The sequence below is a fragment of the Salmo trutta genome, chromosome 32, assembly GCF_901001165.1.
Source record: "Salmo trutta chromosome 32, fSalTru1.1, whole genome shotgun sequence".
NCBI lineage: Eukaryota > Metazoa > Chordata > Actinopteri > Salmoniformes > Salmonidae > Salmo > Salmo trutta.
The window spans coordinates 19,449,426-19,466,224 of NC_042988.1; the positions used below are offsets into that span (position 1 = coordinate 19,449,426).

The 16,799-nt window shown below is 43.0% G+C and overlaps 1 protein-coding gene across 1 annotated transcript; it reads right to left on the reverse strand.

Annotated features, from left to right (window-relative positions):
* Positions 1–4,031: 4,031 nt before the first annotated feature.
* LOC115170546 (phenylalanine--tRNA ligase alpha subunit) lies at positions 4,032–15,226 on the reverse strand. Its single transcript, XM_029726794.1, has 13 exons — positions 15,041–15,226; positions 12,934–13,071; positions 12,633–12,731; positions 12,378–12,496; positions 9,804–9,896; positions 9,094–9,222; positions 8,858–8,973; positions 8,553–8,637; positions 8,188–8,287; positions 7,869–8,037; positions 7,173–7,250; positions 6,903–7,017; positions 4,032–5,236 (listed from the first exon to the last, which is right to left on the reverse strand). The coding sequence occupies exons 1-13, from the start codon at positions 15,185–15,187 to the stop codon at positions 5,131–5,133; spliced, it is 1,494 nt and encodes a 497-aa protein (XP_029582654.1). The 5' UTR covers positions 15,188–15,226; the 3' UTR covers positions 4,032–5,130.
* Positions 15,227–16,799: the final 1,573 nt, after the last annotated feature.

Consider the following 16,799-nt stretch of genomic DNA (forward strand, 5'->3'; position numbering starts at 1 on the left):
GAAATAAAAGTCAGTCACTGAACATGAACCAATGTAGCTCCTATTTTGGTAGAAATGATTTGTTTTAACACGTAGCCTAATAATAATGTATTTATTTGATAGGGACAGTCTATTTTGACACATTGAGGCCATGAACTGTATGCCTATATCCAGTAAGGATTTGGCTCATGAGGATGAGTTTCAAAATCTGCTAACAATTAGCGCTGCTAGTGAAACTAGCAGTTAATCCAGTCTATGGTGGGAAAGCGTTGAAGGGCAAAGGGCAGGGCTGTGCCCTGAATTATTCCCAGTGGAGAAGTATATTCCCTCTAAAATAATCTAGTGGAGATGAACAACTACATGTTTCAAAGATGAAAGTAGGCTTATATTGAATATGAAGATGTCTACAATATTTCATAAACAACATGGATTAAACAAGTTCACCCACTACATGCGATGTGTCGATTAACTATCTCCTGGAAAGGTTGTAATTGGCATGAGGATCTTCACGCCATGCGTCCTTAGTACATTTAAGGAGACAACATTTCTTGGTAATGTAAATCCATCAACTATAGAATTAAGGGAACATTTCAACTACATCTAGCTGATACAGGTTGGCTGTTTAAGTAGAGGCGGGATAAAGTTTATCCCTTGAGTGATGAACAGTGGGCGGTCTAGGAATACTACTTATTACTACAGCGTGAAAATTGGTTGGGTTCATTTCAGAACCAAGGACAGAGACAGAGGGATGACAAAGAAGCGCGTCAAAGGAAAACTCCAGGGGGACTGACTTATGAACATGGAAATTAATTTCAGATAGACATCCAAACGTTTTTTCTCCCATTTAGGGACCTTTTTTTTTATATAAACAAAGCCAGTTTCATCAAAACAGCAGTCGTCCAAAATCGTCCAAAATCAAGGTAAGCAGCTAACGCTTGTACTGTCAAAATGGTATTGAAATCGTTTGGAAGTAATATCTCCATAAATTAAAACTGTATTTGGAGGAGTTGTGTTCACCTCCAACTCCACTGAGATATTAACATATATACATGTTTCATGCTTTTCAATCCCCTTTAGGATCATTCGAACTGAGACATCAAAGAAGTTGAGACTTGAGTGTTGCACGGATACAAGAATCACCACCAATCAAGTCCTTGTCTTGGTGTTGGGGGAGGGAGGGGGGGGTTGCCTCATCTCCGGACATCAGCGCGTTTATCATCATTAGAGCTATATCGCTTAGGCTACTTTTCCATAATGAATGCCCTCAATTTCACCAGTTTTCATTTCAATGATGAGGCACATGCTTCCCCACTAGTCTACAAATTCGACGTTCAAGTCGGGACGGAAGACCCGCTGTACAAGGAGTATAAGCCGGCAGTCCGGGACCTCATTCCGTTGCCAAAGGCAGTAGTCTACCTGCTGATTGCAGCACTGGTAGTGGTAGGAGTCGCCTATGCTATAGTTGGACATCTGATCAAGGACCTGGCTCTTGATATAACAGGTATGAACTTAAAATGTTCGAAAATCAGGTGGAAATGTAACTAATCTATGTAGTTGTTAGGCTGATCCATCTCAATGTATCAGTGTACCAAATAACGTGTGTCGAATAGGCATAAGCCTAAGCTTTTCTATGCAAAATGGCAACATGACTAGCTAACACAGAGATGATCAGGCGCACCAGACCTGAAGCAAATGTACTTATCTCCAGTGTCTCCTCTGTTTACCCCTTTCATCAGAATGTCTTCTTGGCCCCACTGAGGAGGACCTAGAGAAGAACAGAAATCCGGAGTGCTTCATTGCCAGACACCCCCCCATAGTCCTGACCCACAATGCTTTCCACGTGTGGGACACAGATGATGTGGGCTTCCCCATGCCCCTGAATGAGAGCCCCCCGGGCAGCCCTTTGCTGTTTCCTGCAATACCCTACATCCCCTTCTTCCCCACCCATGGCACCGGCAACAACAACAGCCCTGCTTCCCTGGCCAGAGACAGCAGCCCCTGGCCTGGGCACTGTAACTCCATCCCCAGCGAGATCTGAAAGGAGCCAGCACCAACTCCCTCCAGCCCTGTGGTCACCGGTTGATTCTGATTACACCAAGCACGTCACAGGACTCAACAGACCTACTTAAGGTTATTAACAAGACAACTACATGGGTTGAAATGTTAACACCACACAGCAACCAAAGCTTGACAAAGGAGAGTTTGAAGATAACTTTCGTGCTGGTGCAATACAGTATCATCCTGTACTGACACTGAGATTTGTCTACTGCAGGGTTTCTTAATTAAACTATGGGTTGGGACCTTGAGTGGGCCCTGGGTATGTGAAAGGTGGGTCGCGAGTTATGAGAATACATCTACAATCACACACTATTTATTCTTAATTTGGGTCATTGGAGGACAATTTGGGTCATGGGAGGACGGTCAATTTCTCATTTGCGTCTCGAGCTGAAAAAGTTTAAGAACCCCTGGTCGACTGAATGGACCCTGTGCAGGACAGGGGTTAAGCAATGGCTATTGCCATGAGAAGATGATTTAAAGATATGCAACACATTCAAAATGATCCAGACTGATCCCACGGAAAAGGATTTACCATGTTTCATCCCAAACCTTACGCCAGCCCTCTTTCTTAAATAACATTTAAATACTGCTTCAGTATCCATCAAAACATGGAGGGATTTGGGGGCCTCTAAAAACTGCTATTCCTCTGTAATATAAATGTTGAGCTGCTTCATTTCAAGATCAAAGTCAAATGATCAAAGGGAAATAATGAGAACTATAGGCTAAAGGCTAAACAAGGGAACTGATTATTGCTAAATCTTAACTAAGCTACTTTAAATAAAGCTTTCAGCAAGTCTCTCAGGACTTGGTAGATTATGTTTTGATGAACTCCTAAATGTATTAATCATTGACTTGACGAAATGTCAGATTTTATGATCAATGCAAAACATTGCATGCATGGTGATATATGTGGAAATGTGTGCAAAATGACTCCCAGATGTGGCTTTGTAGTTGAATTGAGAGTATGAGGGTGAACACGATCAAGGACCAGCTAATAGGTTTGTCCACTGGTTGTGCCAACTGGGGAATTTGACTTTACTGTCTGTATCTACATAATATGAAAAGGGACTACAAATATACAGTACCACATCAAAGCTGAGATGTTCAATGAAGTAGTAAATATTTGTACCAAGTTCAAACTAAATGACTATTACATCGGTTGTTATTATTGATTGGGTATGTAGTGTAACTTCTGCAAGTTAGAAACTGCAAACATGATATGATGCAGCGGAACACACAGGATCAGATTGCACAGGATAAAAAAAAATATATATATATATATACATTGAAATTTGCATATAAAACTGGATACAAATACCTATGAAGCATTTTTCTATCCCAGTGCTTGTGAAGATAGTTAGGATAGTTAGTACCTGGTAGGATAAAACTGCATTCAAAAGTATGTTCCAACTAGAATTAGAGGTTCTACAGAGAAACTTGGTTGATCTGTTCTGTCTATATATTGTTTTGTTCTGGGGAACCCTTAGCTGGACTCCCAGACTCTGGTTTAAAATGTTATTTCCAGACGTTGAAGGATTAGCTGAACAGAAAGACTTATGGAGTTCCTGCAATTGATTAAGTAAACAACCTTTAATCCTGTCTGTCCATTATTGCAGCAGACACAGGATTTCCCAGTCTTGGCAGAGCACGCAACATCATTCTCTTTGTCACAAACTTTCAACAGCATCTATTCTGGGCTCTCAAGTCAGCTTCAATAGCATTCAAGGTTTTTTAAAGACTCCCGAATTCAGAAATTCGGCTCCATGTAAGCATCTAAAGACAGCACAGGATGCTCAGGCAGACTTGCATGTACCACGACGTCGCTGTGCCAGGTTCATTCAGGAGAAGCAATTCCAGTGAAGTGATTACATATGGCTGAAGTACAACTTCATATTGCTCCTCAGCAGGATACTGATTTGCATTACAACGTACAGTCTCAGTGATTCAGACTACGGAAGACTTAACTAATACATAACAGTAAAGTGTAGAACATCTCTTCACAACAGCAAATTTATTCAGAATCTTGCAGGGATCGGGGATGAACTAGGCTACCAGCAAAAAACATCCAATGTGCCGTTGCCTAAAACAAACTAACAGGAATAGACTTGACTCTTTATTTAGTACCACAGCAAATTATTTTAGGTTACACTTACAACCAAAGTGCTCTAATGTGTTAACCCAATTATCTCCTGCGCGCACACAGAGCTAAAAATCTACCCTCTGTACGATGACATGAGACTTAGAGGCGATGAAGGTGATTTGTAATTCCACCTTCACTGGAATGACACAAATAACTCCTAAATCCTCTGGGTTAAACCTTGGCAAACATCATTCAACACACCAATCCACGTTACGCACCAGCCACAACAAGATTGAGGAAAACAAGAATGTTCTTCTGACAGGTTTAAAACCGGACCTGGCACAGCCAGAATAGAATAACAAAAACTCAGCATCACCAATGGTGATTACATTAGACTGACGACGTATATCGTGCTACTTTCAAACATCTTTATTTGACTATTTCTAATTTGTCTCACTGAGTGGACCCAGCACAGAGTTGGTTGGTTTTGTATGGAAGGCTAAAGGGCTTCAAGTTAGCATCTTTACTGTACAAGCATTTCATTACATAGGAGCTCAAAGGTAACCGCTGTGCAGTTTTCTAACGTTTAAATGAAAAAACAGACTCACTGGTGAAGTTCCTTATGCTCTGATGTAGTGCACACATCAGCAGAGAACACAGTACTAGCACTACCCCTCAGCACATGCATAAATGCTGATTAGGACCAATGATGAGTTATAACTGTTTCATGAATTAGGTTTAAAGTATAATATGTGTATCACGTGGCTAAACAGCAGCAATAATCCAGCTAGAATCCCAGACAAGCTATAAGGAGAAAAGTAAGTCCTCATTCCCTCCCTCTCAAACAGACAGATCTGTCTCTCTGGCAGTCTCTGGCCAGGGTAGATTAAGGGTTCGTGGAATTGTTCAATGTTCATATGGTTACTAATGAGCAAAGGGGTCCTGATGACAAGGGCCTTGGATGGGATGTGTATGGTAATGTGAGCCTGTCCAAGTGGAAGCCTGAACAGAATTTAAGAGTCCAGTCGACACACAGGGCTGTCGTAGACCATCTGTAGGTTGACCTTGTGTCCCACCAGCTCACGGATGTTGTTGATGCCATACTTGATCATGGTGGGCCTGAAGGAGACAGAGAAGGGCAGAGGAAAGAGTGTCAGGAAGATGACATAGTACATTATAAGGAGAGGTGGAAGACAGCAAAGAGAAAGAGGGGACAAACAGGTGATAGAGACAAAGGTCTGTATGGACAGAGGGGATGGAGGAGAGGGATTACAGAGTAGATGATATGGTCCTTCCCAGCTCACTAACTATAGCCATTAGCAGTGATTGTTCTCATAGATACAAGTCCTCAGTGTCACCAGGGTTCAAGCACCCGCAGTAGAGCACAAATATATCTAAATGGTCAGTTCTGACCTGCATCTGAGGAAACCCTTATTCTAGGCTCATTAGGCGATATGGTGTTTTATGCTCATTGCTCAGATATAACAATCCAGAAGTAAACATGTCAACATGTGGGCTAACAGACTGGTGGTGTGTGCTGGAAGCATGACTGCACATCTGGGGACATGACCACACTATTGTCCACCTTTAACCCCTCCATGGGAAATCACACTGGGATTACAGGCATAACGTTGTATATTTTCACATTATGGACACATTTTCCTATTGAAATCCCATGTCCCATTCAAGTACACTAACAGTTGAGACTGTGCATCTGGTTATGAGAGAGTTAAGGTCAGGGTAAGGGATATGGAGCTGATGTGGGTCAATTCCAGTGAGATAGCTGGCTTAAGAGTGGGTAGTGATGGGGGGGATAGATACAGTTACATATTGCGATACTATTTTTGGATGACATTATATCGATATCTAAGTTTATTTGTAATTAATAATAAATAAATGGTTTTGCTACTCTAGGTAGCATTAGCTAGCACTAGTTGGCTGTACCTGCCTAGTTCTCCATCTTCTTTTTAAATAGTGAGCAAACATTTGTTCAGCACTTATTTCCCTGACTGATCAAAACTTGTTTTCTCATGCTCTCGCTTGTCTCTCTGCAGCAGACAAACACTGAATATAACAAACATTAAGAACACCTTCCTAATATTGAGTTGCACCCCCTTTTGCCCTCAGAACAGCATCAATTCTAGGTGTCGAAAGCGTTCCACAGGGATGCTGGCCCATGTTGACTCCAATGCTTTCCACAGTTGGGTCAAGATGGCTGGATGTCCTTTGGGTGGTGGACCATTCTTGATACACACAGGAAACTGTTGACCATGAAAAAAACAGCAACGTTGCTGTTCTTGACACACTCAAACCGGTGCGCCTGGCACCTACTACCATACCCCGTTTAAGGCACTTAAATCTTTTGTCTTGCCCATTCACCCTCTGAATGGTACACATACACAATCCATGTTGCAATTGTCTCAAGGCTTCAAAATCCTTTAACTTGTCTCCTTGAAATGGATTTAACAAGTGACATCAATAAGGGATCATAGCGTTCACCTGGATTCACACGGTTTGTCTATGTCATGGAAAGAGCAGGTGTTCCCAATGTTTTAGCCAACATACTGTATCGGCACCTAAGTATGGTGATATCGTATCGTGAGGTCCCTGGCAATTCCCGGCCCTAGAGACAGGGGTCAGAGAGTGTTGAAGTGGGGTAGGCCAGGCAGAAGGGGTTGTGTATTGTAGGTCTTGTATTAGATAAATGTCGGTCAGTCAATTCCATTACATCACCAGGATCAGTTCTAGTTGAAGAGGATAATGTGTTTCTTTGTCATTGACTCACCTCTCCAGAGACAGCCCCCAGGCGATGACCGTCACCCCCTCAGGGAGCCCCATAGGCAGCAGCATCTCTGGCCTGAACATCCCAGAGTTCCCCACCTCCACCCACTTCTTCAGCCCTGGAGAGAGCAGGAATGGACAAATTAAGATGTGGATAGGACTGCGTTCTCTATGGGCTTTTGGGTTTGAGTGAGACAAAAGCCCAAGGCTGAAACACACATATCACACAAACATGAGAAATGCCAGGGTTTGAGGATATTCACAAGAACTGTACCTTCATGATAGCTGAACACTTCCATGCTCGGCTCGGTGTATGGATTGTAGGCCGGTTTAAAGCGTAATTTTGTGATTCCTGGAGAAAATTGAAAATATATTTACTTTCTCAGAAATACTATATCTGACAGATAGAGAAACAAGCTCATGTTGTACTACAGGCATTAAGATGCATTAGAAGCCATTTCCGTACGGACAACTGAACCCACTGTAAAAGAAAAAAGAAAGAGGTACTGGAAGCAGGGTGGGGGTCAATTCCTATTTCATTTGAAATTCCAATTCAATTCTTGAATTCCCTCATTCATGAGAATGTACGTTGAATTACATTCACATTTTTTAAGTTATGGAATTGTAAAAACATTTAATCTTTGGAATTCAATTGGAATTCAATATTTTTACATTTCCCAGTTAATGGAATTAATGCATATAGTATAAAACATTTACTGTAGGATTTGTTTTTAATCATTTCAACCTGTATTCCGATATTTCCAGTATAGCTAGGCTGTCTGAACAGTGACATGATCAGCCTGAAAGCCTGAAGAAATGTAATTTCTAATTGGAATGTGTGGAATTGTTGGGGATAATATTGAATTATCTCTGAATTCAAAACTGACCTCGAATTTGAATTGAATTACATTTCCTGGGAGAGAATTGAATGAGTGGAATTGACCCCAACCCTGACTGGTAGAGCCCTCACCTAGTTTATTGAAAAACTGATGAAGGATGCCCATGAGGTCACCCAGGGTAAGGCCATAGTCAGCCACCACTCCCTCAATCTGGTGAAACTCTGCCAAGTGGGTGGCATCCAGAGTTTCATTACGGAATACTCTGTCGATGGAGAAGTACTTGACAGGGGTGAAATTTTCCTGGTAGAAAGAAAGGAACATTTGAAATGGTTACAGAGGAGTTGCTCAATTGCTGCACAGTTAGAATGTAACATCACCCTCATGCAATTGATTTCTAATTCATTTTAGTAAATACTAAGACAGCATGAACAAATGTAGATAGTGGGTTACCTGCTGAGCAAGTTTATACAGCATGCGAGCGCTGACTGCTGTGGTGTGAGTACGGAGGATGTTCTTCTGAGCCTCCTCAATCTTCCAGTCATACTTGTACCTGTCAAACACAGACATCATTAAAAATAGAACATGTTGGGCCTCCCGAGTGGCGCAGCGGTCTAAGGCACTAGAGATCCTGGTTCGAGTCCAGGCTCTGTCGCAGCCGGCCACGACCGGGAGACCCATGGGGCAGCGCACAATTGGACAGGCTCAGAAAAAGGGGTTCATATTTTATTTTTTATTAAAAAAATAAAACATGTTGTGGTCATGGTGAGTGTGTGTGTTAAGTCAATGCGTATGCATTTGTGTGGAAGATCTCTCACCCCTGTGATCCAAAGCCTCCCTCTGAATGGACCTTCCTCACTCTCTCCAGGTAGTCCTGGGGAAACTCATGGGCCTGAGCCGGGTCTGAGAAATATAATAATAGGAGGGGCCACAGTTACCGGTAAATTAAATGGAAATAATACTGATGGTACATGAGGAAAACAGATGAGTTCTATCTAATGGAAATCTAGAGTCTGTTTTAGCTAGGGAAACCAGATATCCCTTTCAGCGTATCATCAATAATGCACCATTTTATCTTATCTGGGCATCAAGTCCAGACACACAGAGACACCCAGTCGCTCACCAGACAGGAAGAAGGTGTCGTGTTGGTCTCTGGCAGGGTGCTGCTGGGGCTGAAACAGGGAGTCAAAGTTCCAGAAGGAGCTCTCAATGAAGTTGTTGGTGGGCATCTCAGTGAAGCTGAAGGAGACAGGAGGAGTGAGTACACACAGGTCTTAGACCTTAGTCTTACCATACATTAGTTACATAGGGTATACTGATGGTCTCCTGCAAGGGCAGAATAGAGGATAGGCGACTGACCCCATCTCCAGGAAGATCTGTCTGAACTGCGTGCGGACCTTCATGAGCGGATGCAGGTGGCCACAGTCTGGGGCCACACCCATGGCCTCAAAGTTATAAGGCTTGAACTTCTTCTCCTTCCAGCTCCCACTGTCTCAGACCAGAGATAGGTCAATTTGGAGGAGAACATATAATATGTTCTAGAGAACATCAAATGAATGAGTGTATATGGCCAAACACAAGCAAAGTCTGTGTGCAGATAAAACGTGGAGGCAAATAAACAAAAACACTCATTTAATTTTTGGGACACTTGAAAACAGTTCTGTGCCAAATCCCCTCATGTGATATTGCAGACCAGGTGCATTTTCATTCATCTATTTTGGAGTACGAGAACTAACAAATTGTTTCAGACAATCACATGAAAACCAGGCTAGGTCAAGAGATCACCTGCATTTTGAGAGAGACTGCAGTTTCCAGGTAAAAACAAAACTAATTGGATAATGTGCGGTACCTAATGAAAACACTGCCAATTTGACTAGAACATGCAGTGATATGAATATAAATGACACAGACATCACTGTGAGAGAATGAACCACTTCATACATTTGCCTTAGTACAGGGTACTCAGCAGCAGCATGCAGGTTAGATACAGAATGAGGAATCCCTCATCCATCATAGCAATCATAGAGCGACCATGACAAAGTTGACATGAAAAGCAGAGCAGGATTCACCTAGCGATCATCTCTGGGGTGAGCTCTGTCTCCTGCTTGGTGATGGTGGTGCTGAAACAGCTGCCCTTTGTGATCCAATAGAACTTGACCGTCCTAAAATTCACAGAAATAAATACAATCATTCTCATTCAAACTGCATAAATATGGTAATTTGAAAGTGTTATATCACATGAGTCACAAAGGCCACAAGAGGTGTTATCTTGGGGAACATTGGAGATTAAGAACATGTGGTGGTGGTGAGGGCCTGGGTCACTATTTAGCAAATAGGAAGTAGACAATTAACAATCTGTTGCTCAATGCGTCTAAACTCTGGACGCGTGGAACGTCGCAGGGTTGAGTTCTCATACTGCTGTTCATTTATGATATTAAAATCGAACAAAGCCTGGTGCTGGAAGCATGCCATTTAGGGCAGACAGACAGACAGAGACAAATGAGAAACAGAGAGAGCTACCTCGGGAAACAATGGCCTGAGCTAGCAACGGAGCCAACAGTCTCACCAGGTACAGTATTAACCTCACCACTGGGATCCTGACTGACTGGACCCAGAAAAGTACTTGTGGTCCTTTAGCTGGTGCATTCATTTAGTAATAATGTATACTGCTCAAAAAATAAAGGGAACACTTAAACAACACATCCTAGATCTGAATGAAAGAAATAATCTTATTAAATACTTTTTTCTTTACATAGTTGAATGAGCTGACAACAAAATCACACAAAAATAATAAATGGAAATCCAGTTTATCAACCCATGGAGGTCTGGATTTGGAGTCACACTCAAAATTCAAGTGGAAAACCACACTACAGGCTGATCCAACTTTGATGTAATGTCCTTAAAACAAGTCAAAATGAGGCTTAGTAGTGTGTGTGGCCTCCACGTGCCTGTATGACCTCCCTACAACGCCTGGGCATGTTCCTGATGATGTGGCGGATGGTCTCCTGAGGGATCTCCTCCCAGATCTGGACTAAAGCATCCGCCAACTCCTGGACAGTCTGTGGTGCAACGTGGCGTTGGTGGATGGAGCGAGACATGATGTCCCAGATGTGCTCAATTGGATTCAGGTCTGGGGAACGGGCGGGCCAGTCCATAGCATCAATGCCTTCCTCTTGCAGGAACTGCTGACACACTCCAGCCACATGAGGTCTAGCATTGTCTTGCATTAGGAGGAACCCAGGGCCAACCGCACCAGCATATGGTCTCACAAGGAGTCTGAGGATCTCATCTCGGTACCTTATGGCAGTCAGGCTACCTCTGGCGAGCACATGGAGGGCTGTGCGGCCCCCCAAAGAAATGCCACCCCACACCATGACTGACCCACCACCAAACCGGTCATGCTGGAGGATGTTGCAGGCAGCAGAACGTTCTCCACGGCGTCTCCAGACTCTGTCACGTGCTCAGTGTGAACCTGCTTTCATCTGTGAAGAGCACAGGGCGCCAGTGGCGAATTTGCCAATCTTGGTGTTCTCTGGCAAATGCCAAACGTCCTCCACGGTGTTGGGCTGTAAGCACAACCCCCACCTGTGGACATCGGGCCCTCATACCACCCTCATGGAGTCTGTTTCTGACCGTTTGAGCAGACACATGCACATTTGTGGCCTGCTAGAGGTCATTTTGCAGGGCTCTGGCAGTGCTTCTCCTGCTCCTCCTTGCACAAAGGCGGAGGTAGCGGTCCTGCTGCTGGGTTGTTGCCCTCCTACGGCCTCCTCCACGTCTCCTGATGTACTGGCCTGTCTCCTGGTAGCGCCTCCATGCTCTGGACACTACGGTGACAGACACAGCAAACCTTCTTGCCACAGCTCGCATGGATGTGCCATCCTGGATGAGCTGCACTACCTGAGCCACTTGTGTGGGTTGTAGACTCCGTCTCATGCTACCACTAGAGTGAAAGCACCGCCAGCATTCAAAAGTGACCAAAACATCAGCCAGGAAGCATAGGAACTGAGAAGTGGTCTGTGGTCCCCACCTGCAGAGCCACTCCTTTATTGGGGGTGTCTTGCTAATTGCCTATAATTTCCACCTGTTGTCTACTCCATTTGCACAACAGCATGTGAAATTTATTGTCAATCAGTGTTGCTTCCTCAGTGGACAGTTTGATTTCACAGAAGTGTGATTGACTTGGAGTTACATTGTGTTGTTTAAGTGTTCCCTTTATTTTTTTGAGCAGTGTATATAAACACAATGTTAGGGTATTCATATCATTGGGTGAACTAGACATCTTGACTCAGACAAGGCGACAACATTGACTCACATCTGATCTGTGAATATTCTTTAAGTAGGATGTAACTATGATATAAGACATCATTTATATTCTAATCCAAACCTGCATTTCTCAGCTGTTATTCAACTAAAGACTTAGGGGTCAACAAGTCAGAGAACATCATCAGCATGAGACTATGCTGAGGCTAGTTGTAACTGGGGCATCCTGAACATGCCTGGATTCCAGATGACTGAACACTGCTGTACTGCTGAATGGCATCTATTGCCATCTACTGGTAGATATCAGTTAGGAATATACTTAACATTTCACAGACGTTTTCACAGTTTTGTCAAATATTATCAACCGGTCTGGTTCTTACACTTCAGAGAGCAGTTTGCGTTTCTTCAGCTCATTCTTCTCCTTCTCCTCCAGTTGAGATGCCTGGCCTTTCTGTACCAGGAGCAACTTGTCCCTCACCAAGTCTTCTAAGCTCTCCACCTGGGGGGGGGGGGGGCGCGCGCGCACACACACACACGAAATTGATGTTTGTGTGTCATACTTATTTTCTCCATTATAAAGCAACACTCACACTCAATCACAAAGCACACCAAGTCATATGTGAAGATAAACTCACAGTCTTGAAGATCCTGGGGCCGCCCTCGTGGCCCTTGTCCAGACGGATCCACTTGTTGGACATGGCCTTGCTGAAACCCACCTTTCCAAAGGCTAGTTTCTACACATAAATAGAGACAAAACAATCTGTAAACACTGCCCCAATGCTCCAAGTAGAGAGCATATATTGCTATGACCCAAAATCACAATGTAAAGATCAACTTTAATTAAATTCTTTATTTTTCAGCCAGATGTTTTTCGTCCAAATAAACATAACATCATGGTACATATTATTTGTCCAGGCACCCTGCAGGTCCTCTCACCATGAGCTGGCTCTGAGGCATCCCTTCCTCTGGGATGGAGCTGATGACTCTGGCCTCATGGCTGCCCTGCTCGGCTATCTCACAGCCTTCCCCAGTCAGCTCCCAGTGCTTTGCGGAGCGCTGCTCAGCTGAGATCACCTGCGCAGGAAAACAAACAACCATGATCAGAATCCTAATGGAGCCTTGAGGCAGAGGACCACACATTGGTCATCTTTTCAAGGTCTGATTGGTGTACACATCATGAATTAGCTATCACTGCACATTATACGTTTACCATGGGCTCATTTTTAGATCCAGTGACAATAACAGCTCCCAATTTATTGACTCGGTCTAATTTCTCAAAGTTCACATTTTGGTATTTCGTATTTTATTAGGATCCCCATTAGCTGTTGCAAAAGCAGCAGCTACTCTTCCTGGGGTCCACACAAAACAGAATGACATAATACAGAACATCAATAGACAAGAAAATAACTACATACATTTTTTTTAAAGGCACACGTAGCCTACATATCAATGCATACACACAAACTATCTAGGTCAAATAGGGGAGAAGCGTTGTGCCGCGAGGTGTTGCTTTATCTGTTTTTTGAAACCAGGTTTGCTGTTTATTTGAGCAATATGAGATGGAAGGAAGTTCCATGCAATAAGGGCTCTATATAATACTATACGCTTTCTTGAATTTGTTCTGGATTTGGGGACTATGAAATTACCCCTGGTGGCTTGTCTGGTGGGATAAGTGTGTGTGTCAGAGCTGTGTGTAAGTTGACTTTGCAAACAATTTTGGATTTTCAACACATTCATGTTTGTTATAAAAAGAAGTGATGCAGTCAGTCTCTCCTTAACTCTTAGCCAAGAGAGACTGGCATGCATAGTATTTATATCAGCCCTCTGATTACAATTAAGAGCAAAAAGTGCTGCTATGTTCTGGGCCAAATGCAGCATAACTTGTATTTTCCTTGCTGCACTGGACCACACGACTGGACAATAATCAAGATTAGACAAAACTAAAGCCTGCAGAACTTGCTTTTTGGAGTGTGGTGTCAAAAAAGCAGAGCATCTCTTTATTACATCTAGACCTCTCCCCATCTTTACAACCATTGAATCTATATGTTTTGACCATGCCAGTTTACAATCTAAGGTAACGCCAAATAATTGAGTCTCCTCAACTTGTTCAACAGCCACACCATTCATTACCAGATTCAGCTGAGGTCTAGCACTTAAGGAATGATTTGTACCAAATACAATGCACTTAGTTTTAGAGATGTTCAGGACCAGTTTATTACTGGCCACCCATGCCAAAACAGCCTGCAACTCTTCATTAAGGGCTTCAGCAACTTCATTAGCTGCGGTTTCTGATGTGTATATGATTGAATCATCAGCATACATGGACACACATGCTTTGTTTAATGCCAGTGGCAGGTCATTGGTAAAAATAGAAAAGAGTAGCGGGTCTAGAGAGCTGCCCTGCGGTACACCACACTTTACATGTTTGACATTAGAGATGCTTCCATTAATTACCATCTTATACAAGTAGTAGCCAGCTAGGTATATCCGACGTTGGTAGATTGCCTTAATGACGATTCAATAAAAGCTAATATTGAAAATGTCTAACAGTTTTTGTTTTTAGTTAAGTTTGCTGACTAGCAGTGCAGTTGAACAATCAGACACCATTGCCTTGGATTGTAGTCACCATTGCATTGTTGTATTGTTCTGTGTGTCTTGACAGGGATGCAAGTCTGTGTAATAGCATTGTCAATATATTCAATAAGAGAAGCTAAATGATGTATTTATTCATGGTCTACATTATTTATTCTTCACAATAGAAGGTTACTAACTAGCTGGCTAACATAATCCCGTTTACGTCCCTATTGCATCACTTTCCTATCCAATTGCCCATCATCATAGGATGAACAGAAAAATGCTATAAGTACACACTTGACGCCCAAACCGATATTTAATTACAGAATTTATTAAAATTAGGTTAGGGTAATGGTCAGTTTTAGGTTTTTGCTAGTCGGTTTAAGCATCTGTGTCCTTAAGGTCTCCGCCGAATGAACATAATGGACGGTCGCTTGACTTCCGCTTCAACATGAGCAGGTAAACTCACATCACCAAGTGCCTGTAGGCTCTTCACAGCCCCGACGATAGCTTGGTGGTCCACCCCAAGACTGGTCGCAACATCCTGACTGTCGAGACCACCGTCCACCTTTTCCACCCGCCGAAGAAGCGTTTCTACAAGACCAGTATCAGCCATGCTTGTCACAGCGAAGCCGAAAAGAGACCGGTAGTGAGCTCAGTACTGGATATGTCGAAAGTACTGGAATACAAGAGCCAGTATTTTTGAAATACCGTAAACTCATCAGAAAAATCGAAAATTAATACCTGAATTGACATCTTGAAGAATTAAAAAAAATCCACTACACATTTGATTTATCCCATGCATTGCATGCAATGTACTGACAGTGACTGAATTGCGACTGAGGATGAGAATGATTAGCACTTCACATGAATGGATATAGTTGAATGACTGAACTGATATATCTTGGAAATATTGTGCTTGCTATAGGTAGGTGAAGTTTAAATGGATGTAAGATCATACAGTTGCAATTCTGTTTTTCTGAATGGCTCTCAACACCAGAATTGTCCCACGAAAGGGGGCTACGTGTTTGCCTATAACTGGAACGAATATTTCAATAGAAATATAATACCATTTTACTTTAAACAAAAGCAAATTACTACACATCTTCCTTGTTGGGAGATTCAAAAAGGACTAATGGAAACAGACACGGAAATCCAGATGGATAGCAGTACCAAATATAAAATAATGTAAATGTCAAGTGTTGGTCCCATGTGTCATGAGCTGAAATTAAAGTTCCCAGAAATGTTCCATAGAGAGAAAAAGCTTATTTCTCTCACATTTTGTACACAAACTTGTTTACATCCCTGTTAGTGAGCATTTCTCCTTTGCCAAGATAATCCATTTACCTGACAGGTGTGGCATATCAAGAAGCTGATTAAAACGCATGATCATTACACAGGTGCACCTTGTGCTGGGGACAATAATAGGCCACTGTAAAATGTGCAGTTTTGTCACACAACATAATGCCACAGATGTCTCAAGTTTTGAGGGAGCGTGCAATTGGCTTGCTGAGTGCAGGAATGTCCACCAGAGCTGTTAACAGGATGTTAATTTCTCTACCATAAGCCGCCTCCAACGTCATTTTCGAAAATTTGGCAGTACATACAAACGGCCACACAACTGCAGCCCAACACCTCCACATCCGGCTTCTTCACCTGCGGGATTGTCTGAGACCAGCCACCCGGACAGCTGATGAAACTGTGGGTTTGCACGACTGATAAGGTAAGCTCATCAGGTAAGCTCATCTGCATGCTCATCGTCCTCAACAGGGTCTTGACCTGACTCCAGTTTGGTGTCGTAACTGACTTCAGTGGGCAAATGCTGACCTTTGATGGCCACTGGCACGCTGGAGAAGTGTGCTTTTCACGGATGAATCCCAGGTTCAACTGTACCGAGCAGATGGCAGATAGCGTTATGTGGGCGGGCAGTTTGCTTATGTCAACGTTGTGAATAGAGTGCCCCATGGTGGCGGTGGGGCTATAATATGGGCAGGCATAAGCTATGTACAATGAACACAATTGATGGCAATTTGAATGCAGAGACATCGTGGTGAGATCCTGAGGCCCATTTTTGTGCCATTCATCCGCCGCCATCACCTCATGTTTCAGCATGATATGCACAGCTCCATGTTGCAAGGATCTGTACATAATTCCTGGAAGCTGAAAATGTCTCAGTTCTTCCATGGCCTGCACACTCACCAGACACTTTTTCCCATTGAACATGTTTT